Below are 12887 nucleotides of genomic sequence, written 5' to 3'. Positions count from 1 at the left end.
TAATCAACTACCATGTTTCTTTCTTTCTTTCCTTCTTGTTGTTGTTCAGACTTGATCAAACCAATCTGATTCCAGTCTGGACAGGCCAGTGTGAACATATAGCCTAAGATGGGATGTAATTGTCCTGCATGGACGCTGAGGCCAACGGTGCAGTAATTGCACTTGCATTGTGGTATTTGCCTACTGTAGGGTGGGGAAACTGGGTGGGTGGGAGATGATCGGAGCCGGACGACAGTCCGCCAGCCAGCTGACGCTGACACACACCAAGTGTTTCTTTGGGGGGGGGGGGGGGGGGGGGATCTAGGAGGGTTGTGTTGGGATGGGCGGGCATTATCTGTCTGAAACTGTCAGTTTGAAAAGCAGCTCTGACTGGCAGCCTTACCAGTGTGTCTGGCAGATTTCTGGTCTAGATTTAAAAGCACCGGGACGGTGCTTTTAAATCTAGACCAGAAATCTGCCGGTCCAATCTGCCCCGATCTGTACTGCATGTCTACCAGAAACCTGTCCATGTGTCTATTAGCAGTGATCTTTTGTCTTTGGTCTGTTCTTTCTTGTCCACACACGCACGAAGCCACGCACACTTGCATTGTACTACACTAGTGAGGACTTTACAACGTTTTTGGGACGTTAATTTTATGAATGCCAATTCATAACATTTTAACCCTTTAACTAAAGCCAAAAATGGCTGCTCTACAAGCTCTAGAGCTCACACTGCGTTGTGCTGAGAGCTTGTAGATCTGCTATTTTCGGTAAGTGACACTGGCACACAACTACTGTATGTATAAATCAGGCATAACTCCTACCGTAACCCGAACCCGAACCCTTAGCCCAACTCTAGAAAAAAAAAAATATATATATATATATATATATTTATTTTTTTATTTTTTTTGGGGGGCTTTTATGCCTTTATTGACAGGACAGTAGGCTGACAGGAACTGGGGAGAGAGATGGGGAGTGACATGCAGCACCCGTCGGGATCGGGATTCGAACCCGCGACACGCTGTCAGGCTACATTGAGCCTAGATGCCTGGACCAGTGGCCCAGGCCAAATATATATATATATATATATATATTTAACCATAAAACAACCATTTCTCTTGAGAGAACCAGGAAAAGTGTCCTCACAATGGCTATTTCTCAAATTCTACTATACTTGTGTGGGGACATTTGGCCCTCACAAAATGGACCTCACAGTAATACAAACACACACACACACACACACACACACACACACACACACACACACACACGTCTCTCTCTCTCTCTCTCTCTCTCTCTCTCTACCTTCTTGGGATGCGGGGAGGAGTCTATGGTGATGTCGTAGTCCTGGTGGTGCACACATATGTCGGAGCAGCTGTCGTCCAGCACCTCTTGCATGCTGTTGACGCTGCTGCTCTGGCTGCCCGTGCTGACCGACGTGCTGGGGATGGAGTGGTTGCTGCCCAGGCTCCCGGGACACGCCTCGCTGTCCTGGGGAGGGACGGATAAAAAAAGGGGTTTGTGTCAGAGACATGGAACACCCGCAGAGGTAAAGGGCTTGGGATCCGGAAAACCGGAGGAACCGGATCCTGACATTTCATTTGAGGAACCCGGGAATCGGTTCCAGAAACAGTTTTATCACACAGTGAGAGCTGATATGTGGACTTCACGTCTACTATACAATTACAATACCGGTGGTTCTCAAGATTTTTTATTTCAAGGACCACCATGACTCTTGAGCGTACACATTTGTATACTCTCAAGTGTTACAGAGGAACATCCCAGAGTGCAACATGTATTTGTTTTCATATTCTTATATTTCTTATTTTAACTCATTCCCTGCCAGACTTATTTCTGGCTGTGTTTGCCCACTGCCAGCGATTTAGTGTTTTTTATAACTTAAAAAAAAAAAAAAAACATTATGATCGCAAGTGCAATCGTTTCTAAACACACAGGCGAGTCGTGCACGCCGCTCAAACAACAAACATTCCGATCGGGGGCGGAGTCTCTCTCCTCGAGCCCAGTGTAAAAACACCATGTTTCGCAAATGTAAACGGAAAACTCACTTATTTTTTTCACCTCGCCACAGACCTCGCTTAAATCCCTTCTGATCGCGTGTTCAATTCTTTGTAGACACACAGGGTAGTTGTGTGAGTGGCGCAGAGAAGACATTTTCAATCGGCGACATTCCATTTTTTCAGTAGTTGCGGTTTCAAAACAGCGTCGCTAAACAGCATTCCACGGCGGAGAAATGCAAAGCCGAGAAAAGACCGTTTTAGAGGAGGACCTAAACAGGAAGCGGACAGAACCGAAAATCTTCGATTTGACGTATTTCCGTATCCGGGTGTGCTACAATGAAATGTGTCACTGCGAGAGATGAAGGACACTGAGATCTTGTTTTTTGCAAAATTACGTCATTACGTACGAGGCAGGTTTGGTAATTGGAAAAAATTACGTTTTTTTACGTCAGTGGCAGTGAATGAGTTAAGTGTATAATGTTTATTTTATGTATTTTTTTGTCTTTTAACAGTGTTCGAAATAAAACAATCAATCAATCAAAAAAGTTACAGACCTAACCCAGAGAGTCCCTGCATGGACCTCACTTTGAGAACCACTACAATAATATGTATGCAATACTGTATGTATGATTGAATTTGTGTTCATCAAAAATTGCAATCAAGGTCAAAATTTTATAGATTAAACAAATATATATTCAAAGATTTGCACACATTTTCACGATTTTTCAAAAATAGCAGATCTACAAGCTCATAGCGCGGCACTCGGTGCCGCGCTATGAGCTTGTAGATCTGCTATTTTTGAATACCCAAATCAATCTTAAAATGACAGATGTGTTCCCGGGTCTTAAAGGGTTAAATGGATTAGTTTGATTAAAATCCTCACCTCCTCCTCCTCCTGACTCTCTCCCATGGGCCCCCATGGGTTGTGCTTCTCCTGGTAGAGGATCTTCTTCATCTTGCGGTACTGCAGGTTGTCCAGCTCTCGCACCGCATCCTTGGTCCTCTGGATGAGGTCGATGAGGACCTGCAGCGGACGATCCCGACGCACAAAGTCATGCTGTGGGTACAGAGAGAGAGAGAGAGAGAGAGAGAGAGAGAGAGAGAGAGAGAGAGAGAGAGAGAGGAAGTTCATCAGTCTTTGTTTGCATGTCATCAATCAATACGCAAGTTTTGCTATCGAAAATTATAGCACTGCCAAGCAATTATCAAAGCACCGATCTGTTGTGCGCCAGGGGGGGGTCCCGTGACCAGAATTAGACGATCTTCAAGCTCCCAACGTCTTTTTCCGCGCGTCGTCGGCTTGTAGACTGGCTATTTTCGGCGCAGGACACCATCAGACAACTAAGTACGAATCAGGCATAGGCCATATTTTCTGAAACTGTAGAATGAGGATGACACAGTAATTGTTTTTTTTCTCTCGCTTTTTCTGCCTTTATTAGATAGTATACAGAAATCTGACAGGAAATGGGGAGAAAGAGATGGGGAGTGACACGCGGCAAAGGTCGCCGGGATTCGGGATTCGAACCCGCGACACACTGTCAGGCTGCATCAGCAGCCTAAGTGCCCGGACCGCTACGCCAGCTGTCCGGGCCAGGATGACAGTACTTTCACTACCAATTACCAATGTAGTGAAGATCAGCTCGACATGATTTTTGACATGTGATATTCCACACAGATATCGTGGTGTAGGGTTAAAGTGGTTACTATTAACTCATTTGTCTGGGTTGGGGACCGCCTGGAACCCCCCACAAGGACCCCTGGCGGACCCCCCCGCGGACCCTAACTTTGAGAACCACCTACAGTATAGAATATCACCCTTAAACTCCTCCTTCCATTCATAGCATGTCTCACTTTGCACTCCAGCGCCACAATTCCAGTGGGTCCACTAGAGGGCGGCCATGAGCAGGTTTGCTCAAGCCTGTGCCTCATCATGGAAGCCCTGCCGCTCTCACATCCTGTAGTACACTAGACACATGTAATCCGTGCCCCCCCCCCCACCCCCCTGCCCCCTCTCTCCACACACACATGGAGAAGCGCAGGCGCATGATGCACACCTGCACGCTCATTCATGAAATATCTATCGGCTAAATGGCCCGTGTGGTTGAAATGCATGCATGCGGCCTGAGACCGAGAGGCATGGATGGAAAACTAAAATTGTAGAATATAAGAAGAAGAAAAAAAACATCCATCTCTTTAAGTCTATTTAAATCCATTCTCCCCACACAGTGTCTGACAGATGCTGCCGTAATGGGCTAGTAAAGCCCGATTTATACTTCCAGCGCACGTCGGTGTCCCGCGCCGGAAATAGCCCGATCTACAAGCTCACAACGCGTCGCGGTGCGACGCGTTGTGAGCTTGTAGATCGGCTATTTCCGGGCGCGGGCAGGACACCGTCTGCATGACGGGAGAGTGTAAAATCGGGGCTTAAAAAGAAAAGGGGGCCCAGTGGGATGACATCATCACGGTCTGAAAATAGAGACGAGCCGTCGCGCTTTGTCCCGTTTTCTGACGGGGGGGACGAGTGGGTGGAGTGGGCGGCTGCTGCTGCTGCCGTCCCCATCAACCTCAGAGCTGGGAGAGAGAGAAGTTATCTCTGGGATAATCCCACGAAGAAGAAAAAAATAAAAATAAAGGAGGAAATCAAACAGCACACCCCCCCCCCCCCCTCTCTCTCCTATACTATACTAGGAGGAGGGTTCCCATGCAATCCTAAACCCTGACTTCATGTCTACAGCATCATTAGTAACTCTTGCCAGTGGTGGGGGGGCAGGTTGATTCAGCGTGACGTCTTGCCATTCTGATTTAACGGTGGTTGTTTAGGTGGGAGTGTAGGACGTTATCATTTTCTTTTCTTTTTGGATAAGGTAGAGAGAGAGAGAGAGAGAGAGAGTGAATGAAACCCAAAGCGAGAACACTGATAGATCACAGACAGATTAGTGACCCGATTTCCCTTGAAAGAGCTAGGAGGGGTGTGTGTGTGTGTGTGTGTGTGTGTGCGCGCGCCTGACAAGTGAAATTGGGGTATTAATGAGTGCACCCCCCCTCCCCCCCCCCAGCGAAGACCCCTTGACACTGATCCCAAAGTCTGTTTGGTATTTAACTCCCTTTAATGGGTTTCCAGCCAGAGATTTGGGTCGAACGGATGTTAGAGGGGAGTCAATTCGTATCCCCTGCTGCAGATCCTATAGCAGGGAAAAAGCTACCCCTGTGGCCCTAACTCGGCCCCCTTAACCCATTAATACCTAGAACGCATCTATGTCACTTTAGATTTCTTTGGCTATTCAAAAATAGCAGATATACAAGCTCATAGCGCGGCACCGAGTGCCGCGCTATGAGCTTGTAGATCTGCTATTTTTGAAAAATCGTGAAAAAAAAATTTCCTGATTTTTTTTCAAAAAAACTGTTAAGATTTAGAAAACATTTTTAAGAATCGCCTCAGGTCTTAAAGGGTTAACTGGATATATCTCTGTCTGAGCCCTTCTCCCTCTGCCAGGCAAGTGCGAATGCCCCCCCCACCACCACCACCAACCACTGCCTCTCCACATGAAGGTTTGTGGTCGGCTCGCCAGAACGTGATTCCCTCGAACATAAAACTCTTAACCCATTGAGACCTGGAACTGTCTCATTTTTAGATTTGAGCTAAAAAGCATTATTTTACACTTTGGGCTATTCAAAAATAGCAGATCTACAAGCTCATAGCGCGGCACCGAGTGCCGCGCTACGAGCTTGTAGATCTGCTATTTTTGAAAATTCGTGAAAATCTTTGAAAATATATATTTTTAAAGCGAACATTTTTAACTCAAATCTTTGCTTCTGGGGGGTCCCTGGAACAAAATATTTTGATGGGGGTCCGCGGCCAAATACATATCATTTTGGGGGTCCTTGACATGAAAAAGATTGAGCACCACTGATATAGAAACATGCGTTTTTCAGAATTCTGCTGAGATTTAGGAGACATGTAGAATCGGCTTCAGGTCTCAATGGGTTAAGAGGCCAAAAGGATTACCTGAGGGTCACGCAAACAAAAAGATCAACTCCTGAGTTACGCAGAAACACAACGGCACACAGATTACCATCGTTTGCCGGCGGGACAGGATGCTATGTGAGATAAAAGGCTGATAATTGGCCACAGTGCTTTGTTTGTTTTCAAAGACCCAGTGGTGGGAAAGTAACCAAGTACATTTACTCAAGTGCTGTGCTCAGGTACTGCACAATTCTGAGGTACTTTTACTTAACTTGAGTATTTTTTAGATTTTTCGATACTTTATACTTCTACCCCAATACATCTCATATTGTACTCCACTACAATTATTTGAAAGCTTTAGTTACAAGCTACTTTGGTACCGTAAGTATATTTTGATGCCAATACTTTTGTACTTTTACTCAAGTCAAGTTTGAATATAGGCTGTTTACTTGTAACAGAGTATTTCTATATTGTAGTATCGCTACTTTTACTCGAGTAAGAAATCATAGAGTACTTCTTCCACCACTGTCAAAGAAGAACATAGTCTCCATTTGTTTCATGTTCTATCAAAAGGAGTGTGAAAACACAGGCCCTGTACGGAGGCTGCATCCACCCTGGCCACGACACATACTACAGGAAAAGCCATTAACGATGGGGAAAAGAAACGGCAGAAGAGTACGCTCCTCGGCGCGCAGATCTCTACCAGGCCAGGTTTGCTACCCATGCAAGTAGAAAGGAGTACGTTTTTAGTTTTTTTACTGTACGACCTAACGGTTCACAAGTCATAGGCCAAAGGGTAAAATCAGCCTGTAATGAGCTCTACCATGAGGCCAATTTGAAAGAGGTTCTTCCTTTGGCCTACTGGAAGTGTGTGAGTGCAAAGTTTCACGCCGGTCGGTCCAACGGTGCCGGAGATTGGCTGCTCACTGGCGGACAGACAGACAGACTGACGGACGGATGTTCAGACAGGGGCAAAAACATAATCTCCTGGCAGAGATAAAAACAGAGCGAGAAAGAGATAGAGAGAGAACAGCCTATTCCCTGTGGGGGGTGTTTGGTTCCTGTTTGTGGAGGGATCTGTGTTTGTGTTTCACACGTCAGCGAAGCCGTGGGTGGGTGGGGTGGGAGAGTGACTCATCCAACATAGCTCGCGGGGACTGACCGAGACAGGAAGTGAGGTCACAGCTCAAAGGGGATTTAAAAGAGGAAGTGTACTTACTCGCAGCAGCTCCCCCGACGAGGGTCTGTCCTGAGGAATTTTCAGTAGGCAGTAGTCGACAAAGCTCCGGAAGGGGTCAGACCTGCATTTATGGTGGAAGGAGGGCAGAAGGATGGAGAAAGGAGAAAAGAGTGTGTGACATCGCAGTCATTAAATGAACAGTTCTTAACCCATGAAGACCTGGGACGCATCTGTGTCATTTTTAGATTTGAGCTAAAAAAAAGCATTATTTTACACTTTGGGCTATTCAAAAATAGCAGATATACGAGCTCAGAGCTCGTAGATCTGCTATTTTTGAAAAATCGAGAAAATGTGTAACTCAAATCTTTGCTTCTGGGGGTCCCTGGAACAACATATTCTGAGATGGGGGTCCGCGGCCAAATACATATACATTTTGGAGTCCTTGACATTAAAAAGTTTGAAAACCACTGACATAGCAACATAGGTTTTTTTTCAAAAAACTGTTGGGATTTAGAAGACATTTTGTGTCGTGTGTAGTGACGGGGTTCTGAGAATGGCCATATGTCCGTCCCGAAAACTACTGCCTGGATTGAAATGTCATTTTCTGTGCACCTTCGTGGCTCCCCGGAGGATGACACCATGGTCTTTTCTCTAGCGTAAAAATGTCCACATAAACAGAAGACATCTCAAAATACATTGGCCAGTTTTCCATGAAAGTGACTGAGTGCATTCATGCTCCTTGGACGATGAACTATTCGTATGACCCCGTGACACGAGCTTTCAAATGCCACCTCGATGCCTGCCCCCTGGAATCCAAACACCGCCCACGCCCGTTTCCATTGGCCCGTCGTCCTGCGAGTGACAGAATGTTTGACAGGGATGTTTGCCATGAGAACATACACACTAGTGCGGTTATATCAAGTCGATGAAGCGACGTAATGATTATATTCATATTTATATCATATAAACTGCAGTGTGTAAACAGAAGTGTGTTTTAAAAGGTCATCTAAAAGAACTAAGAGTGGCAGCCGACCTGCAATATAAATATAACAATTACGTCGCTTCATCGCCTTGATATACCAGCACTAGTGTGTATGTTCTCATGGCAAACATCCCCGGCCAAACATCCCTGTCACTCGCGGCGAGCCAATGGAAACGGGCGTGGGCGGTGTTTGGATGCCAGGGGCGCGGCCTCTGACAGGATTGCGGTGGCATTTGAAAGGATGCCCCCCGTGACTTTTCCTCTAATGACACTCTCAACTTTGATAGCAGGATGAAATCCGGCAATCCGGCATCACCCTTTGGCAAGGAGCAACTCAACCTCTAGGGGCTGCTAGTCTGACTTTTTAGACTCTTCTAGTATACCTTTCACACATGCTTCATCCACAGCTGACCAACAAGCCGAGTCTGTTCTATGAAACACAGCCGCATTTGCCGATAAGTTTATCAGACACTAGACTAACTAACAATCAAGCTATACGGCACCAATAGCCAACCCCACTTATGGTAAAGCAGCCGTTTTACACGATGAGTAATCTATTTAAGTGGTGCGGTTCTAGGGCTATGTTTAGAGTATCAATGAATTAAACCAGAGCAAACCTAGGTAATCTCCCCACACACTCAACTATGAACCATATATAGAGTGTGTAAATATGTGGAGCAATGTAAATATAGGCCACTGGGAGCCGTGACACACAGCACCAGTGACTCCGCTCTGGAAATACGCTGATAACAGACAACATAGAGTGTTTGCATTGAGACTAGATCCTCCAAAAGAAATAGACAGAGTAGAAATGATACTGTATCTATGTCTAAAGACAATATACAGTGGACGTTCGTTTTAAAATAAGCCTCTAGTAGACTATGCAAGGGCAGCGGGTGTGCTTCCAGCCAGGTCACAGTGTCGTAAGCCTGACTACACTGAGGCACTGTTGTGTGTGTGTGTGTGTGTGTGTGTGTGTGTGTGTGTGTGTGTGTGTGTGTGTGTGTGTGTGTGTGTGTGTGTGTGTGTGTGTGTGAGAGTGTGCGTGTGCGCGCGTGATGGCACTCCAGCAGCTCCATGGGGCTAATGTCTCTACTAGTCTCATCTGGTAGGATGCTGCCGATGCCTCGGGCCCCTGGAGTTCCTCCAAAAATACCACGACCCTGCACCACCCCACACACACACACACACACACACCCCGCACCACCCCACACACACACACACACACACACACGCACACTTGAGCATCAGGGCAGGGCAAGAATCTGACAAACCCAATTTCACAACAGGCGTAGTGGCGAGGGCCAGGATTCAATCTCTGCAATCAAACACTCGCCCGGATGAGATGTCCTTAGAAGGGGTCTCACGGTGAAACAGGCACCGGTATTGAGCTATGAAGATTGAAGATTAATAAACGCCATAATCTAGTCTAAACGTAGTGTAGGACATATTTTTCTTTTTCCATTTTTTTCTGCAATATTTTTTCACTCACTTCCAATTTCACTTGTTTATCCTCCATCCTGTATGAGTTCTCTCTCCTGATTGGATAAAATTTGTATCCCGACCTGAACATTTATTTTATGTTTTACTGAATAGTTGGAGAGACAGGGAGACTACTGTGACTGAACAAACACTCTATAGCAATGATTACTTTGAGCACACAGAGCGATAGTATTTAACACTCATTTGAACATATAACACAAACCACCTGTAAGTTGCCTTTAAGGAAAGACATTGTATACAGTAAAGTTAGGGATCGCCTTCGGGGTATAATGAAATCACTAAGAATGCCACATGCAACCACTTGCCTGTACAGGAAATCTTCCAAGGTAGACACACCTACTTAGTGTTCAATTGACTCTTTTTTAGAGAGCAAATGGGCTCGGAAGGGTGCATTTTTACGTACTGTACATGTCTTATGTGTCTCATGGATGTAGCCATTTCTAGGCGGCCAACAATTCACCACTCATTAACCTTCACAAGGCCACAGTATAGACTTCCCATTAAGTACACAGCAAGGTTATAATAGCATTTGTCCATACATTCTTTGAAAATACTTCGTTTTAGTTGAGTTTTGATTAGTTTCAGAGTTAGTTTTTTTATTGTAATATGGGGTATAAAAGGTCGAGATCTAAAAAGGTCATAAAAAGTATTGTGTAATAAAAAGTCAGCAAAACATACTAGCCTAAAATACTAGAATGAAACCAATTGAAAATGATGCGGGGTTCATGTGGTTAACTGATGATTGACAACTTAAGTGAGCAAAGAGCCAAAAAGAGAGCAGCAGTGTGAGAGGAAAGGAGGAATGATTGACACACCGGTTCATTATCTGCTTCTCTCCAAAAAATATATTCGCCAATTTGACTGATCAGCATCTCTCTCTGCATCTAGAATACTCAATATACTGTATACTGTATACCTCTATCGTTTCTGTGTGCCACCGCAGCCAAAATCTCACACCTGTGTGGTATATACAGTATAGTGTATAAGCACATTTTATGTGCTAGCTAGTTTGAGGTAAAGGTGTGTGTGTATAGGAAATAATATGTGCCAGTTATCATTCTATAGGGTATAGTATTGGATATAGTGCTGAAGTATGTAAGGATATTTATAGAACTTTATTGTCCACGTGTGAACATTTTCCTTTAGCTTCAGATTTGGCAGTGGCTCCGAGGAAAAAGAGACGAGTCAAGATGTCAAATAAAACTACAATGTCAAGTTTCAAATACACATTCTCATTCATTACTCACAAAATAAAAATCCCAAAGTGTTATTTATATTGGTAACGATTAACCACTTTCAACCTTGCATCCCTATTTTGGGCATTGGCAAAATTTTGTCAAAAACGAGTATACAAAATTGGCAAAGAATAGCGAATCTACAAATAACAATGCTTGGGAGGCATTCTGAGCTCAGTGATCGGCTATTTTCGCTACTTGTCATACGAAGAAGTACAGTATATAGGGCTTAAGTGGTTATGAATTTAAATAGATATTGTATGTGGATAAACAGGGTAGTAGCCTATATTGTAGCTAGCATGGAGTGAGATAGTGAAGTACAGTATGTTCTTGCTGGCAGTGGTGAAAAGTAACTAAGTACATTTACTTAAGTACTGTACTTCAGTACAATTTTGAGGTATTTGTACTTTACCTGGGTATTTCCAATTTCCAATACTTTTACTTCTACTCCACTACATCTCTGAGGAAAATATTGTACTTTTACTCCACTACAATTATTTGAAAACTTTAGTTACTAGTTACTTTTCAGATATAAATGATTATATTATGAAACATACATTAACCACTTTAGCCGTATTTTATGCATAGGCTATTTGAAAATAGCCGATCTACAAGCTCACAACGCGTCGCGATGCGACGCGTTGTGAGCTTGTAGATCTATTATTTTCAAACATTTTAGTACTTTTACTTTTGGTACTTTAAGTACATTTTGATGCCAATACTTTTGTACTTTTACTCAACTACATTTTGAATTCTGGACTTTTACTTGTAACGGAGTACTTCTACATTGCAGTATTGATACTTTTACTTAAGTAAAACATTCGAGTACTTTTTCCACCACTGCTTGCTGGTATAGAGGGTGTATGGAAAAGATGGGCTAACTCGTATGGCGTATAGTTTTGTGCTAGCTAACAAATAATAGGAGTGGAATGTTTACTTGCACTGGCAGCAGGGTCTGAAGACGTAACTGCAGATCGAGGGATGTGACTCTTTCAACTGTACCCCTTACATAAGAGACTTTAGGGAGTGATTTCACACAAGGCCTAGGGCCCGAGTTCAAAGGTCACACAGATTAGGGATGGCTTAACTCTGCTCAGCTTAGATTGCTGTGCGTTCACAGACGACCGAAGGTATTGCATCAGCGAATTGAGACGCTTTCATTTTGTGAAATAATGAAAAATCCTTATCTTTGTGACTTTTTACTCGTTAAAGGTAGGGTAAGTGATTTTCTTTGGTTAAAATAAGTGTTAAATAGCTCTATCTTCTGATAGTACTCATTGCTATAGAGTGTTTGTTCAGTAAAAGGAGTCTCCATGTCTCTCCAGCACAGAAAATACATTTTCGTTTCAGTTTCAGTTTCATTTCCAATTTTATCCAATCAGGATAGAGAACTCAATCAGGATATAGATTAAACAAGTGAAATTGGAAGTGATGACACAAAGAAATGAGCAGGCAAAATTGGAACTGGAACACTATAAAAATGAAGCTTAAAAATGGGTACTTTCTCCTGATTGGCTGAGATTTTGACACCTACCGGAAAATGTATTTTCTGTTTATTAAAGAGCTGGAGAGACAGGGAGACTCCTGTTACTGAACAAACACTCTATAGCAATGATTACTATCAGAATATAGTGCTTTAACCTTTTAACAAAATACTTTTTGTTTTAACCAAAAATTTCACTTACCCTACCTTTAAGCCTAGTTCAGACCAAAGATTTGCGGACGAGATGAAACCATCGCTTGTAGGTCCGACTATTTTCGCCGCGCGATACCCTCGTACAACGGAGCACGAATGTAAGCATTGAGAATGTTGCTTAGATAAGCTACAGCTGTCTGAATTACCCTTTAGACTAATTCTTCAAAGGCTACTTTTAATACTGAAAATAATCTAAACGCGTGATGTCCGGTTGAACTGTCCCTTTGACACACAACTCTCCGAAATCAGCCAGTGACACTGATTTTATTTTTATAATACAATTTCTATTTCAGGTTTAGGGAAAGAAAAGGTCCCGTTTGGGAGGAGCGC

At 43.8% G+C, this 12887-nt stretch overlaps 1 protein-coding gene across 1 annotated transcript in view; it reads right to left on the bottom strand.

Moving 5' to 3' along the window:
• The window catches only part of taok3a (TAO kinase 3a), a 63952-nt gene that overhangs the window by 37118 nt on the left and 13947 nt on the right, over nucleotides 1–12887 (bottom strand). The window contains exons 9-11 of the mRNA XM_080433880.1: nucleotides 7181–7262; nucleotides 2881–3054; nucleotides 1285–1470 (exon numbers count right to left, since the gene is read on the bottom strand). Of these exons, the coding sequence (XP_080290006.1) occupies nucleotides 1285–1470; nucleotides 2881–3054; nucleotides 7181–7262 (442 nt within the window). The remainder of the gene's footprint in view (nucleotides 1–1284; nucleotides 1471–2880; nucleotides 3055–7180; nucleotides 7263–12887) is intronic.

This window comes from Gymnoscopelus braueri, assembly GCF_963280865.1.
Source record: "Gymnoscopelus braueri genome assembly, chromosome: 7".
NCBI lineage: Eukaryota > Metazoa > Chordata > Actinopteri > Myctophiformes > Myctophidae > Gymnoscopelus > Gymnoscopelus braueri.
The sequence above is the reverse complement of the archived record's forward strand: the minus strand, read 5'-3'. Positions and strand labels throughout refer to the sequence as shown.